Here is a 16,815-nt window from a genome sequence, read left to right as displayed (position 1 = left end):
CCCCAGTTCCGATGGCTATCATCTGGGTCCCGAGTTTCCTCCAAGAACAGGCAACATCTCTGGCAAGGTAATCTCCACCGCTGCTGCACATGATGCGAGATCCTCAGAGGTAGACCCTTCAGAATGGGGGAGGAGTGAAGATGGTGTCGAGTACCCTGCTGGAACGGGCTCCCGAACCGACCGTTGGTCTGAGCGTTGGACTGCAGCTCTCCTCTGTCAGCTCTCCCCTGCTGGAACGGGGGAGGGGTGTAGATGATGCTAGGTGCCCTGCTGGAAAGGGCTCCCGATCTGGCCACTAGTGAAACTGGCAGTTGGTGCCGAGCACCATCAGCGCTGCTCCTCCTGTAGCTCTCTCCCCTGCTGGAACGGGGGAGGGGTGTAGATGATGCTAGGTGCCCTGCTGGAAAGGGCTCCTGATCTGGCCACTAGTGAAACTGGCAGTTGGTGATTTTTTGTTGTTACATTACATTACATTAGGGATTTCTATTTTTCCACCAATACCTTGCGATTCAAGGTGGCTTACAAAAGATTTATAAATGGGGGGTTACATTGGGAGAACGATTGATTTACTAGAGTGGTAAAGGGTGGATCTTTTGACATTTCTCGGGTTGTTAAGAGTAAGGTGGTTTACAAAAGATTTGAAAGGGGGTAACAATGGAAGCACGTTTGTCAAATTTAGAGTTATTAAGAGAACGTGAAGTTAGGGCTGCTTCAGGAATTTCTTGAAAAGTATAGTTTTTATTTCTTTTCTGAATGTCTTGTAGTCATGGGTGGTCATCAGAAGGTTGGAGATCTGGTTGTCCAGTCTTGCGGCTTGAGTGGCTAAGAGGCCATCGTGTAGTTTTGATCGTTTTACTTCTTTGATTGGAGGAGGTATGAATGGGGAATGCGTTTTTCTGTGTCTGGTTGTGGATGCTTGGATGAGGCGGTTGTTCAGGTAGGATGGGCTGTCTCCGTTTAGGGCTTTAAATAACATGCAGTAGAATTTAAATTGTATTCTTTCTTGGACTGGTAGCCAATGTGAGTTGATGTAAGATTCTGTGATATGGTCATGTTTTCTTAATGAGTAGATGAGTCTCAAAGCTGTATTTTGGATAGTTTGTAGTTGCCTGGTCATAGTAGCAGGGCATGGAAGGAAGAGGATGTTGCAATAGTCCAACAGTCCTAGGATTAGGGATTGTACTATAAGCTGGAATTGTGCTCTTTCAAAGAATTTCCAGACTAGTCTCAGATTTCTCATGATTGCGAAGGATTTCTGTATTGTTTTATTTATTTGCGGTTGCATGGTACAGCATCTGTCTATAGTCATTCCAAGTAGTTTTATGGTGGATTGGATGGGATAGTTGATTGAGTTGAGTTCTAAATTGTTGTTGTTTCTAATACTTGGGACTACCTTAAATATTGTTATGCTATTTTGTAATTCTCTAAGGACAATATAGGGATACATAAGAACATAAGAACATAAGAACTGCCATCTCCGGATCAGACCTTCGGTCCATCAAGTCCGGCGATCCGCACACGCGGAGGCCCCGCCAGGTGTACACCTGGCGTAATTTATAGTCCACCATATCTTTATATGCCTCTCTTAAGGAGATATGCATCTAGTTTGCTCTTGAAGCCTAGGACGGTCGATTCCGCAATAATCTCCTCTGGGAGGGCATTCCAGGTGTCAACCACTCTCTGAGTGAAGCAGAACTTCCTGACATTAGTCCTGAACCTGTCCCCCCTTAGCTTCATTACATGTCCTCTAGTCCGTGTCAAATTGGACAGTGTAAATAATCTTCTCTGCTCTATTTTGTCGATTCCTTTCAGTATTTTGAAGGTCTCGATCATATCCCCACGCATTCTCCTTTTCTCAAGGGAGAACAATCCTAGTGTTATAAGTCTATCCTCATATTCCAGTCTCTCCATACCCTTCACCAGTTTTGTTGCTCGTCTCTGCACCCTCTCCAGCAGTTTTATATCCTTCTTTAGGTAGGGAGACCAATGTTGGACGCAGTATTCCAAGTGTGGTCTGACCATTGCCCTATAAAGCGGCATTATAACTTTCTCCGATCTACTCGAGATTCCTTTCTTTATCATGCCCAACATTCTATTTGCCTTCTTTGCCGCTGCCGCGCATTGTGCCGACGGCTTCAGGGTCCTATCTATCAGTACACCCAGGTCCCTTTCTTGTTCACTCTTCCCCAGAGTTGCACTTGACATTGTATACTCGTATTCCTTATTTTTATTGCCTAAATGCATTACCTTGCATTTCTCCACATTGAACTTCATCTGCCATTTCTCCGCCCATGTTTCTAACCGACACAAGTCGCTCTGGAGTTTCTCTCTATCCTCCTGCGATCTGATTGCCCGGCATAGTTTTGTATCGTCTGCAAACTTGATGATCTCACTGGATGTTCCTTCCTCCAGGTCATTGATATAAATATTAAAAAGGATCGGCCCAAGTACCGAGCCCTGGGGTACACCACTAGTCACTTTCTCCCAGTCGGAGAACTTCCCATTTATGCCCACTCTCTGCTTTCGGTTTTCCAGCCATTTGCCTATCCATCTTTGTATATCTCCCTCTATGCCATGGCTTTGTAGTTTCCTGAGAAGTCTTTCGTGTGGAACTTTGTCGAACGCTTTCTGGAAGTCCAAGTATATTATGTCCACAGGCTTCCCACTATCAATTTGCTCGTTTACCGTCTCAAAAAATTGGAGTAAATTCGTCAAACATGATTTCCCTTTCCTGAATCCATGTTGACTGGGTTTCATCAAGTCGTGTGCGTCCAAGTGCCGGACTATGCTATCCTTGATCAGTGCTTCAACCATCTTGCCGGGGACCGACGTAAGACTCACAGGCCTATAGTTGCCCGGTTCCCCTCTCGATCCTTTTTTGAAAATTGGCGTGACGTTCGCTATCCTCCAGTCGTCCGGTATCTGTCCAGTTCTGATTGTCAGGTTTGCAAGTTTGTGCAATAACTCTCCGATTTCAACCTTCAATTCCTTTAAGACTCTCGGGTGAATTCCATCCGGTCCAGGGGATTTGTCACTTTTAAGTTTGTCGATCTGATAGTATATCTGGTCTAAGTCTACTTCAACTGTGGTGAGGCTGTCCTCTATTTCTCCTGGAAACACTTTCTCTGCTTCAGGTATTGTTGAGGTGTCTTCCTTCGTAAAGACAGACGCAAAGAAGGAATTTAGTTTGTCTGCGATTTGTTTATCTTCCTTGATGTACCCTTTTCTTCCCTGGTCGTCCAGGGGTCCCACTGCCTCTTTTGCAGGTTTTTTCCCTTTCACGTATCTAAAGAAGGGCTTGAAGTTTTTGGCCTCCTGGGCTATTTTTTCCTCATAATCCTGTTTGGCATCCCTCACCGCCTTGTGACATTTCTTCTGATCATCTTTATGTTTGTTCCAGGCTTCGGTTGTCTTTATGCATTTCCATTTTTTGAAAGAGTCCTTCTTTTCTTTTATGGCTTCCTTCACCTGTATGGTAAGCCATGCCGGTTCTCTTTTGCTCTTTGTTCTCCGATCTTTGGAAATCCTCGGAATGTAGAGATCTTGTGCTTCTGTGATAGTATTTTTCAGTAAGGACCATGCCTGATCTACCGTTTCAAGTTTGTCCACCATCTTCTCTAGTCGTTTTTCTACCATGGCCCTCATGCGATCGTATTTACCCTTTTTAAAGTTTAAGGTGGTGGTTAAGGTTTTGGCATGTTTCCCTTTCCCGATGTCAAGATTAAAGTTGATTACATTGTGATCACTCGTTCCCAGTGGAACCACGACTTCCACTTCTGTTATCGGTCCCGTGAGGCCATTTAGGACCAAGTCCAAGGTGGCGTTGCCTCTTGTCGGCTCTTTTACCATTTGTTCCAGGAAGCAATCCCCTAGCACCTCCAGGAACTTGGCCTCCTTGCCACAGTTGGAGGTTGCTAGTTTCCAGTCTATCCCTGGGAAATTGAAGTCTCCCAATATAATTACATTGCCCGTCTTGCATTCTTGTTTGATTTCCTCCATCATTTCTGAGTCAGTTTCCTCCGCCTGTCCTGGGGGACGATAGTAAAGGCCAATTTTCGTATCTGCACCATATTGACCAGGAATTTTGATCCAGAGTGACTCAAGCTTCTCTTTCATTTCTGTTGTAACCATTTCAACAGAATCTATTCCCTCCTTAACATATAGAGCAATACCTCCACCTTTCTGCCCTACTCGATCTCTTCTATACAGTTTGTATCCCTGTAGTACTGTGTCCCATTTGTTTTCTTCATTCCACCATGTTTCTGTTATGCCAATGATATCCAATATGTCATGTCTCGCTATTGTCTCTAGTTCCCCCATTTTGTTACCTAGACTTCTAGCATTCGTATACATACATCTAAATTCCCTTTGTGTTACCTTTTTGGACCTTTTACTCTTGGCCGTCCCTATAGTTTCAAATACGGTATCCTTTACTGCTCCTGTGTTATCACCCTTGTTTGCTGTGTGGTCGTCCTCTCCTGTGTCTGAGTTGTCCCTTCCTGCTTTTTCTCCCTTATTGGCTGTGGGGTCGTCTTCTCTTGTGTAGGAGTAGTAGTCCTTGGCTTCTTCGTCGGGGCATCCTGCTATCCGTGCCATCGACCGGTGGTCGACTGTCGGCTTTCCCCTATCTTTCAGTTTAAAGCCTTCTCGATTGCCTTCTTCATGTTGCCTGCCAAAACTCGTGCTCCTTCCTTGTTGAGGTGTAGTCCGTCCCTTCTGTAGTACTTGCTTTTTCCCCAGAACGCCGTCCAGTTGCGCACGAAGTCGAAGCCTTCTTCTTCGCACCATCGTCTCATCCAGGCGTTGATTACTTGCAATTCCCCTTGTCTCTTTCCATCCGCTCTTGGTACTGGGAGGATCTCAGAGAAGGCCACCCTCACCTCCCTGATCTTCAGTTGTCTTCCGAGTGAGCGGAGCTGGCCCTTCAGCTCTTCCCTGTCATACTTCCGCCCGCTCACATCATTTGTTCCCACGTGGATAAGCACAGCGGTGTCCTCTCCCCCTGCGCCATCTATGATCCTGGAGATCCTGTTGGTCACATCCTTCACTCTTGCTCCAGGCAGACAGGTGACGACTCTGTCCTCTCTTCCTCCTGCGGTGTGGCTGTCCACATGTCGTATAATGGAGTCGCCTACGATGATCCCCATCTTCTTTATTCGGGAGTTCCTTGGGGGGCGTAGGTCCACGTCCTTGGAGTAGGGCCAGTCTTCTTCCTCCACTGATACTCTTGAAATTGTTTCCTGTTCTTTGGGTGGGGGGATGTCTTCCTGTGCTCTCACTATTCCTCCTGGTGTGCGGTTGTCTCCTACCTCGTCTTCGGTTTCTTCTGTGTTTGCATGGGTGTCTTCTCTCCTCACATGGGTTTCTTGAGTACAGTTTTCCAGTCCTGGGATCTCTACGTGGTGCTGATGAGCTTCCTCTATGAACATTTCTAGTTCCTTGACCTCGTCGTTTGGGCTGTACTCCACTAGAATCTTCTCCTGTGCTCGGATTCTGTCTTCGAGTTCCATCACTGTTCCTTCCAATAGTCTTACCTGACATTTCAAGCTATCCATCTCCATGCATCGATTGCAAATGTATGCCTGGATCCCCGAAGGGAGGTAGTCATACATATTGCAGCCGATACAGAAGACCGGAAAGCTCACCTTCTGACTTCCTTGGGCTTCCATTTCTTGCTTCCCTCGTGTGTGCTTGTGTTCCTTGCCTGCTGCTTCCTTATGTTGCTTGCCTTGCTGTGTCTTTTGTGTGTGCTGTCTCCGCTCTACCTCACCTTGATTGTATGTGTGGGTTTGTTCCCTTGGCGTCTGTCTCTTCCTTACCTTCTGTGTTTGTCGCTTCTTTACCGTTCAGTCCTCCTCGGTGTTCTTGATAGTAGATACTTGATAGTAGATACTTGTCCCTTGCAAGACCCTTCGCAGAGTTCGGGCTCTGACCTCGCTGACGCTTGGGGGTGGGCGGAGCTAACTCTCGCCGCTGCCCCTGCTGTGGATCGCCTTTATTCCCTGCCTTTTGCCTCCTGTCTCTCTCCTAAGGTCTTCCTACCTCCTCTCTGCCTTCTGCCTGCTTTTCAGCCGGTGTTCAGGTCAGCGTGTGCTGGGCGCCGTTGGCTCCGCCCCCTTTCAAGGGGGAGTTCGGGCTCTGACCTCGCTGACGCTTGGGGGTGGGCGGAGCTAACTCTCGCCGCTGCCCCTGCTGTGGATCGCCTTTATTCCCTGCCTTTTGCCTCCTGTCTCTCTCCTAAGGTCTTCCTACCTCCTCTCTGCCTTCTGCCTACTTTTCAGCCGGTGTTCAGGTCAGCGTGGAATATAAATATTTTAAAGTAAAATAACATGGAATATAAATATTTTAAAGTAAAATAATAAAATATTGATTTATAATTCATTAACAGATGTGTCAATATTCATATTTGGCAGTCAGCATTTCTGGAACAGTCTACCTACAAACAAAGAATCATGCTACCTAAAATTCAGAAGAAGCCTAAAAACAGGGCTGCCCAATTCCGGTCCTCAAGATCTACTAGCAGGCCAGGTTTTCAGGATATCCACAATGAACATGCATGAGAGAGATTTGCATACCAAGAAGGCATATCTCTCTCATGCATATTTATTGTGGATATTCTGAAAACCTGGCCTGCCAGTAGATCTCGAGGACCGGAATTGGGCAGCCCTGCCTAAAAAGGTACTTCTGCTGCAGCCTGTTTGACCCTCAACCATGTCAATGTCCATTGGACAGCTCCAATGACTATAAATCCAATTCTCATCCCTAACACTCACCTGGGGCAAGTCACTTAATTCCCCCATTGCCCCAGGTATGTTAGATAGATTGTGAGCCCGCCGGGATAGAGAGGGAAAACTGCTTGAGTACCTGAATAAATGCATGTAAACCGATCTGAGCTCCCCTGGGAGAACGGTATAGAAAAATTGAATAAAATCATCAGTCTAACCGATTACAGTAATCCCACTCGTCTACAACAAAACTAACACTCCAGTAGTGTATAATATCAAATCAAACTGTAAAAAGTCCCTGCTGCTATTTATCTCTACCTATGTCGAAATCTTTGTTCATTCTGTCTAATGAGTTTAATGACCATCAATTGTATGTTCTCCCTGCTCTAACAAGGGTTCTCTTGTAAATCGCCCTGAACCTATGTAGGTATACTACAATCTATAAATAAAAGATTAGATTCATTTAAATGCCTGCCGCCACATTTGATGTTATACCTGTATATTCAATGCTGGCAGATCTCTGAATGTTGGCTGGGAATATCCAGTATAAACAGGCACAGTCACCATTACCTGGTAAGGACAGGCCTGCAGAGATTTTTAGCAGCATTACCCAGATAACGCCACTTAAAATCCAGGTGCGATTCCAGTCAGTAGCACCTGCTACCAGGGTAAGTTTATTTATAGTTATAAATCATAGCAAAAACTCAAGCTAAAACAATTACTAGTTCCGAGTAACAAAAGACAGAGTGTGATGAATGGAAATCTTGGGGAAATATTAACATTTCAGCCCCCGCCCTGAAATTCCAAACAGGGCATCAGGCAACAAAGAAGCCCCAATCCCATCCTAAAAAAAAAATTTCTGGCTCTTCCAGTATAAAGATGACATGACCCCCATATAGCCGAGGAACACGATGGGCCAGGTTTGAGTCATGGAAGAGCAGAGGCAGGAAGTGTGCAGCTTTTTATAACTGGACCAAAGCAGAGTTCTTCATCCTTAAAATTACACCATTCCTTTGAAGCAGCAGAACTAAAACTTTATTTTGGGTAATTCAGTAGGCAGTTAAAAATAAAAAACAGACATGTGCTCCCTTCTTTTTTGATTTGTTCCTGGAAGAGTTATTAGTACTCATGGTTTTTAAAAGTTCTTCCCACTCTTACCATTATGAATCTAAGGAAACTGCAGAGGTGGGGACACTGCAGTACCCAGAAAAGAAAGCACACCAGGTGGGATGGGGCAATAAAAAAAAAAAAAAAAAGATTGCATAGTAATAACAGGTTTGCATTTTTAAGATTACAAATAAATGTATCAATATAAAATACAGAGAACATACCCAAAGAGGTCCTCCTTTTTTATATAAAATCTCCCTTCCCCCTCAGGCATGTTTCTGAAATCTCTCCTATTTTCTACTCCCAGCCATTATGAATATAGGTCAGGAGTGTCCAATGTCGGTCCTCGAGGGCCGCAATCCAGTCGGGTTTTCAGGATTTCCCCAATGAATATGCATTGAAAGCAGTGCATGCACATAGATCTCATGCATATTCATTGAGGAAATCCTGAAAACCCGACTGGATTGCAGCCCTCGAGGACCGACATTGGACACCCCTGATGTAGGTGAACAGTGATGCTGCTGTACTGTTTGCCACCAATAATCATCATCATTCTGATGGGTCAGCAGCAGCATAAATAAACCCAATAGTCCAGAGGAAATGTGTCATTAAAAACACAGAGTGTGGAAACAGTGAAAGGCGCACAACTGTTACTCAAAATTACATCTGCTCAGTTCAATAGTTAAAATTCTTACTTTCTCTTGTACATAAAGGAAACAGAACAAAGGGCTACTAGATTCACCGATCGAGTCCCGACCACTTAGCGACCCCGTCCCGATTCACTAACCTTACTCCAGATCCAATCCACGCTCAATCCAATCTGCGCATGCAAATGAGGGGGAATGGCATGCAAATATAGGCAGGCAGCGATTGACTAAAAAAAAAAAAAAAAAAAAGAGGGACACCGACTGGGCTGGCCGATCAAAAAAGAAGCAACTGTTGAGGACCAGTCACTCAGGTCCTTTCTGACTGCCCTGCTCTCTGCCGCCCTGAAATCCTTCCTCTCTGCCTCTCCCCAGAGCCTGTCTCCCTTGTCGGATGCTTAATGTCCTTTTCTGAAGTGTTCTTCTGCCCCAATCGCTGCCTGCTTCTGGCCCGACTCTCCTTGCCTTCACCCCCCACCCCAAGCAGTGCGAGCCCGTGGTTTTAACCCACAGGTTTAAAGCGGGTTAAAACCACAGGCTTGTGAAAAAGTAAAAAACAAAAGTAGTAAAAAAAGTTCTCTTTAGCTCTGCCAGGCACTGGAGAGCGATCCATGCGGTCGGTTGGGGGCGTGATTCCGAGCGCCCTCATTTGCATGGGGGTGATTCGTGAATCAGCCCCCCTGGCCACGGATCGGATCGCTCACGGATCGGATCTGGTCTGTGTCCTTTGTGAATCTAGCCCAGAGTTTGGGAGATTTTTGTTGTTGTTGTTACTATACATCCTTGCAATAGGCCTAAAGGAAAAAAAAAGTAATCTTTTGCATTTAATTCAGATACATTACTTTTTATTCAGAAATTGAATATATAAAATAGCAACAGAAAAAGAGAAGAACTCTACATATTAAAGAGGGGCAGATGTTAGCTGTAAGTCTCATAGCAGCACCAAACACCAACTTCACATCCTTCCTAGTATCACTCTCTTAAGAGACAGATGGCTGTGTGTGTAACAATGAAACTAGCACACAGACTCCCCACCTACCCCTACAGCTGCAGGACATATTCACTTCAGCCCAGATCACGTTCAGAGGTTACTGATTCTTTAGAAACAGATTCCCCCCCCCCCCCCTCCCCAAATAACATCTCTCTCTGAAGCTGGAGAAATAAACTATAACACCCTGCAGCTAAGAACAAACTGTGCTCAATAATACGTTGGAACTAATAGAAGCCTCCTCCGTGCTGCTCGTTAATTTATCTTTAGCAGGCATCACTTCTGCCAAGATCAGAGAAGTCTTTGGTGAATTTATCCACATATATGTGGATTATTCAGCAAGTATCACTGATCTTCTACCAGATACTTTTGCAGAAGGCACATAAGGCAAAGAATACACCCCAAATCGAGATGTGGGTGCCGAGAAGCACAGTTAAGTGTTTCAGGATGTGCATGGCCTTGCGCACATAAAAACACTCTTACATTACCGGCCCGGGATAAGAATAGCTGAACCTTACCTATGGGTAGGCCCTTTTTTTTTTTTTGAGTCGCAGTTTGATGGGGGAGGGGAGCGGAAGGAAGGGAATTAAAAACTGCAAGTATGACATATTTACTGCCATATGTTTAATATGGTATTGTTCACAGCAGATGGTTTTGTTCATCTCTATTTCAAGTTTTTTAAAACTTGCAAAAACAAACACTCATTAACAACAAACCCCTTTCTTTCCTTATTCACGCGAATGCACTGAAATCCCCCCTCCCCAAGAAAAAGAAAGAAAACCACCAGTTTTAGCCATATGGTGCTTTAGAACTCGGAAGCTTTGATGGAGATGCCCGACCCTCCCTTAACCCCCAACTCTAGGATCTCCAGAAAACACGTGGTAGGATGAAAGGATGAATGCGCAAGGTCCTCCTTCCCCCCCCCCCCCCCCCCCAGCCAAGACAGTTCTCTGTTAGCTCTTTTTTTCCTATAACTTCTGGGTTTTGCTCTAGTAATTTAGTTTACCGGAAAGAGGAGAGGGAGACACAAATAATATAATCCTTAACAGCCAATCTATACAGAATCGTGGTGGACAGCTCTAGCCAACAGTACTGTCTCGTTTATTCTTGTTCAAAAAAATTCGGACAGCAAAAAACTATTTAGGAAGTCCGGATCATTTGCAGCCGTTACTAAAATCAGTCAGCGCCTCCCCAGATCTAGTTCCCCATAAAACGAGCCTTTTTCAAAGTAAGACATTATTTGCAAGCACAACTGCCAACTTTTATAAACTGAGTGCTGGAACATTTCAAGAGATCATCGATTCATAAACAAATAAAAAAAATGTCTAGACTTCTTTAATAAAACATAAAAGCACCATCCTAAAGCCTTAGCCGTCAAACATTACAATAGCAAAAACTTACCTCCATAACACAATTTCTCCTCCTTCAGACTCCATCTCTGCAAACTACATCCAAGCCCAGCTCAAAACAGATCAACTCCCGTTTTATTTTTATTTTAAGTTCTATTTTCTGACCAGCAGAAAACGAGGTTACAAATTATGACTATCTTGCATGCACTCGTTCCTTCTCGGTTAACTTTCTTGTTCAAGACTCGTAGAAAGTTTTAAAGACTAGAGCAAAAGTTGTGCCACGGGACTTTATCTTTGCTTGTATTGTTACAGATTTAAATTAAAAGAAAAAATAACAATTTTTTAAAACAGCTTCTTTTCTCTTTTTTTTTTTTGCATTGTCTGATCCACAGAAAGTAACAGAAGAGGAAGCAAAGCTAGCCAGGGACTGGCCCCGCCCAACACAGCCCACACTTCCTCCCCAAAAGGGGATTTGTTGCGTCACAAAGCTCCCCTGTGACTCCACCCCCGCCTCAGTCCTCCAGCCTTCTGAGAAGTAGTGAGGCGCACTGCACGGAGAAGTATATTCTGGGCGTTCTTAGCTCTATGGTTGGGTTTTTTCCCCCCGCCGTGTACTTATTGGTGGCTTCTAAGCGCTTGCGCCCTAGTGTCGATGGAACGGAGGCGGGAAGTATTGTGAGAGGAAAATGGCAGAAGCTGGGTAAGTGGATGGAGAATTGTAACTTTTTCGGTTTTTAAAGTTGGCTGTATTTTTAGTGAAGAGGTGGTGGCTAGATAATTTACAGTATTTGAAATATGCGAATGTTTTTTATCCTTTTTTATTTTATATATTGCCTGCAAGCCAGAAAGTCTTGTGTATCTTTCTGTGTTTGGAGGGTTCATAATAGAGAAAGACACGGGGACAATTTTTTCCCCGTCCCCGCGGGAACTCTTTCCCGTCCCGGCGAGTTCTTTCCCTATCCCTGCAAGCTCGCTCTGTCTTCATCTGCACAAGCCTCAAACACTTTTAAAATCGCAAGTGTTCGAGGCTTGTGCGGTTAAGGCAGAACTTACTGAAATGGGACGGGGACAAAACTCGCAGGGACGGGATGGGGAAATTGAGTTTCAGCGGGAGCGGGGAAAAATTTACCCCGTGTCATTCTCTAGTTTATAATGTAAGGAGGTCTTTTACTAAAGATTTGCTGCAGATAATACGCACTAATATTGAATAAAAAGCCCTCCTCCCCATTCAGATTGTACTAGAATCAATAAAGTGTTAAATGGACCTGCTAAGAGCCACATTGGAATTTTGAGCTGGATTTTCCTAGTTCTTAGCCGCTTGTTTTAACCATTGGGTTATTTTTTTCATATAATGGCCTGAATTCTTTGAATTTTAAACATGGAAATACTTTTTTAAAAAAAATTCTTTATTTAATAATTTTTAATACAATAATCTCAATGCAAGACACAGTTAACATTGAATATAATTTGTAAGCTTAATAAACTAATAAGATTAATATATCTTATCAATAGTGCAATTAAAACGGTCCCATTACTTATCCTACCCACCCACCCCCCTCCCAGATAAGATAATTCTTTCATAGAGCTTCTTTTTCCAATTCAATATATCTCTTCCATATATCATTAAATTTTGCCCATTGACTAGTTAAAAGAGCCGAAAGTCTATATTTTTCACACACTATTCCTAAACGTTTCCTCACGTCCCTAAGGAAGGTACATTTAGTATATGCCATTGCTGAGCTAATGTCAGTCTAGTAGCTATGAATGCCAAGTCCAAAAGTTTAGATTGGGAGGATATTAGACCTTCTATTCTTACTCCCAACAATGCCCTTTCAGCATTAGGCTTAAGTGAAATCTGAATTAATCTGCTTACATACTCAAAACCTTGCTCCCAAAACTTCTGGACCCTTTGACATTCCCACCACATATGATAAAATGTACCTCTTTCACCACATCCTTTCCAACAAATATCATCACTGTGTTTGGTACATTTTACTAATTAAAACTGGGGTAATATGCTAGCGTACAGGAGTTTAATAGCATTTTCCACCAAAGTGGCAGCCCTAGCTGTCTGAAAAAGATGTGATACATTACCTCCCCCCCCCCCCCGACACATCTATGGACCGTTCCTTCCCCAAGTCTTTTTCCCACACACACACAATCTATGGACCGTTCCTTCCCCAAGTCTTTTTCCCATGCTTTCATATATGATGTTTTAGTTTCTTTATCTTCATTTATAATTGTATATAACCAAGAAATACACCCTTTTGTTACTGAATGTCCTAACCTTTTTTCAAATTCAGATTTTTTAAAAACTAGTGTTTAAGCCCGTTACATTAACGGGTGCTAGAGTAGATGTCTGTCTAGTTTTTTTTTTTCTTTCTCTGTCTCCTTGGACGCTGGCTGTCTATCATTCTTTCTGTTGTGCCATCCCTGACTATCTCTCGGTGCCCCCCCCCCCCCCCACGAGCAAAGCTGTCTGCTCCCAGCACAACCCCTCCCCCCAAAGCAGCCCCCTTTACCTCTCCCCCTCCAGTTCCTCCCTGACTGTCTCTCCGTGGCCCTCTTCTGTCTTCTCCCCCACCCCGAGCAAAGCTGTCTTCCCCCAGCACACCCTTCCCCCCCAAAGCAGCTCCCTTTCCCTCTCCTTTGAGAATTTTTACCAGCTATTGGAGTGAAATGACACCCTCCTGTCAGTTCTCAGTGAAACTGCCACCACCGCTCAAACTCTGCACGTGCTGCCAGCCGGCGCATGCTCTTCAAGCTACTGTGCGTCATAAACAGAATCTGGCCACGGAGGGACACAGCACATGTCAGGTAGCGTAGCCTCCTAAGTGAGCATGCACGCTTAGAGGATTATTATAGTTGATTTTGCTAAGAGAGGAGTTGCATAAGATATAAATTTTTTATAAAACATTCCTGTGAATCCATCCATCCCTGGAGACTTGCTCGGCTTAATTCGGTGTATTACGCCTTGAATCTCGTCCTCAGTTATATCTTCTTCTAATCTTTGGGCCTCTGAATCTTGAATCTTATTTAATTCTAAGTGAGACAAGTATTGTGTCAGGGATATTCCCTGTCTCTGATATTATGATGTATATAGTTTCTTATAAAATTCTAGGAATCTATCATGGATCTCTTTCTCTTTTGATAAAAGATCACCATGTTCAGATCGTATATGCATAATAGTACCTTGCTGATGATGTACTTTAATACGGTGTGCTAATTTCCCTGCATGATTCCCAGATTCATAATGTTTAAGTCTAAGGCGGTCTATATTGATTAAAATGGCTTCATCTTCCATTTTTCCTAAAGTCATACGAGTCTTATTTGAGTTCTAATCTATTCCTTCCTCTTCTTTGCCATCTTCAGTTCATGGGTATATAATAGGTATTGAAAGATAATCTTGAACTGTGAGCCAGCCCAAAAAAGGTAGGTGATATGGTTGAGGCCTTCTCCCTCAAAAAACCAACAAACCCCAAAGCAAAAGTTAAAGGGCTAGGAAAGTACCTGATTTACTTAAGGTTGTATTTCTATTCTGTGTATAAATACATAGTGCAATGATATTGATAAGAGCGCATCATCTAGCAGTCCTTATTACCCTTTTTTCAGTTCCCATCTTGCCATTCATCTTTCTAGGGCCCTGGTTACTCCTCCCCCTCCTCAATTTCCAGCTCCCCCCTCTCCACCTTGAAATCCGAGTTATTTTCATTGGCACCCTGCGTGAGCGTCTGTTGTGCAGGAATTTTCACGTTGGTTTCAGGGTATAAGCTGTAGAAGCAATACATGTGATGCAGCTCATTCAATTCCTACGCACCATTTGACGCACCAGAACTTGCTACCATGGCTTTGTAAAAGGGGCCCTTAGAGTCAAGTGGTACTGGGGAGAAGACTTCTGTTGAAAGAGCAGCCAGAGCTGACCAAAATAAACCTACTCTTTTTGATGTGTTTTATTGTAAGTTGGTCCCAAAAACAAAATATAGGGAATCTTTAAACACATTTTTAAGACACACTACTAAGCAAGGTTTGATTAGGGAACTTAAGTTATGGTTGACTGAAGTAAACACATCAGGATAGATGCCTGCCCCTACATGTGGTAGTTCTTACGTTTGGCAGGTAAACCACGGACTTTTCCTTCCTGTGAAGGAAAGCATGCTTGGGGGGGTGGGGGGCGCAAATTTAGTTACCGGACAGAAAACTGCTTACACTTTGCAACTCTGGTTAATTATTGCAGTTCCCCTCTTTCTTATGATTTTAATAGCAACTAGTTGCATAAGAGGGGTTGTTTTTGTTTGTTTGTTTTTTTGTTTAGTGCTGCACCTTTAGAGGATGGAGCTAACAGGTCTGGAAGCAATGATCCACCAGTGAGAAAGTCAAAAGGTAAGAAATAACCTGTTTTTTTGGGTACGGGGCAAGACTGAATAGACAGCAACAATACAATAGCAAGGATGACTAGTGATCAGTTTGCAACCAATTGTTCTTCAAATGCCTTTATTAATAAACTTAGGAAATAAATAAAGGACTCCACACAAGCCATATTTTGATGTGTTGGCTGTGCCAGGAGTCCACACACAATCCACATAAAAACAAAGATCATTTTATACTTTTCTGTATTAGTAATATGATTTTTATCTAATACATAAATGATATATTACCATTTGTTATGACTTTTTGGAAATCAATTTGGGACCAAATTAATTGTTTGTTAGACAATCCAGTGGCATTATCATATGATACTGTGCTGTTTGGTACGGCAATGAGAGCAAAAAGTCATGTCTTCAAATAATAACAAATTATTACTTATAATGGTGGGTGGGTGGGAAGGGAATAAATTTATTTATTTGATGTTGTACTAGAAAGAAATTCAAGTGATGTATTTAATTTTAAATGTTTTATTTGTACACTTTTTGTAAGATTTAAAAATGAATAAAGAATTTAAAAAATGTATAATTGGAAAAACTGGAGTAGATTAAATTATAATTTCTGGTGGAATTCCTTATGTCATTTACAAAATGGAAAGATTTATTGCAATACAGTGAGGATGTTTCAGGAAATTTCCAGATGTGTGGAAGCCATTAACAAAATATTGTACTGATTAGATGACATTTTTTCCCCTAAATTTACAGGTTCAATTATGGGGGGAGAGTAATTTTATTACATATTGTACAAGGTATTTGATTATATGATAGGGAAGGGTGGGAGATAAGAGCATATCATTTGTACCATTGATGATTATTAAGTGATATATTTATTGTTAATCTGTTAACTTATTGACACTTATTGTAAGTTTGAAAATGAATAAAGATTAAAAAAAAAATATATTACTTTGAAGCAGGTATATAAAGCATCCATCAATCCTAGGGAGCTGGACAAAACATGAATATAAAACATGTGAAAAGCAAAAAGTGAGCTAAAATCTCTTGCATGTTATGAGGCCTCTGTTAAAAAAATGGGTGAAGTGGTGATTGCAAAAAAAGTAAAAGAATTTGACAGCATGCTAGTATCTTCCCAAGTATTGTGTAAAATATTTGAAAAGAAAACACACATGCAGAGAGAAACAACTTGAATCAGGCCAAATGGGAAGTGAACAATCATTTGCAATGAGAAATGGCAGACACAGATAGCTAAGAAGACTTTAGATGGCATAATAAAACCAAAATGTATATAATTCAGAATATGCAAAGTGATGGAATAGCTATTTTTAACCAAAAGTGATTTCTTTGTAAGTATATGAAGTAACATGCAAAGATAACAAGGAAAGTAACCCACTGAATAAAAAAACCTTAAAGCCACATTTCTGAATTTCAGTGCATATGGGGGGGAATTTAGGTTTATTACTGTTAAAATTGTTGACTGGTTGTATCTTGCTTTTTGTCCTGAACTAGTGGTTTGATTTGTTTTTCCTTGGTTTATAGCAGTGGTCTCAAAACTCGCAGCCCGGGGGGGCCACATGCGGGCCGCCAGGTGCTATTTTGAGGCCCTCAGTATGTTTATCATAATCA

General features: G+C 42.7%; 2 protein-coding genes across 12 annotated transcripts in view; one reads left to right on the top strand and one right to left on the bottom strand.

Moving 5' to 3' along the window:
• MYO9B (myosin IXB) overlaps positions 1 to 11,276 on the bottom strand; it is a 256,166-nt gene extending 244,890 nt beyond the window's left edge. For 9 of the 11 annotated variants that reach the window (XM_033957189.1, XM_033957188.1, XM_033957191.1 and 6 more), the window contains exon 1: positions 10,866 to 11,275. The gene's annotated coding sequence lies outside the window, so the exon portion shown is untranslated. Of the gene's footprint in view, positions 1 to 10,865 lie in introns of all 11 variants that reach the window. The other 2 variants (XM_033957195.1, XM_033957198.1) reach the window with 1 other exon arrangement.
• Positions 11,277 to 11,302: 26 nt separating this feature from the next.
• Positions 11,303 to 16,815, top strand: part of HAUS8 (HAUS augmin like complex subunit 8) — a 71,070-nt gene continuing 65,557 nt past the window's right edge. The window contains exons 1-2 of the mRNA XM_033957200.1: positions 11,303 to 11,513; positions 15,126 to 15,193. Coding sequence (XP_033813091.1) covers positions 11,500 to 11,513; positions 15,126 to 15,193 — 82 coding nt within the window. The 5' untranslated portion in view covers positions 11,303 to 11,499. The remainder of the gene's footprint in view (positions 11,514 to 15,125; positions 15,194 to 16,815) is intronic.

Source organism: Geotrypetes seraphini, chromosome 8 (assembly GCF_902459505.1).
Source record: "Geotrypetes seraphini chromosome 8, aGeoSer1.1, whole genome shotgun sequence".
Taxonomy (NCBI): Eukaryota; Metazoa; Chordata; class Amphibia; order Gymnophiona; family Dermophiidae; genus Geotrypetes; species Geotrypetes seraphini.
This window is presented reverse-complemented; position numbering and strand designations above follow the sequence as displayed.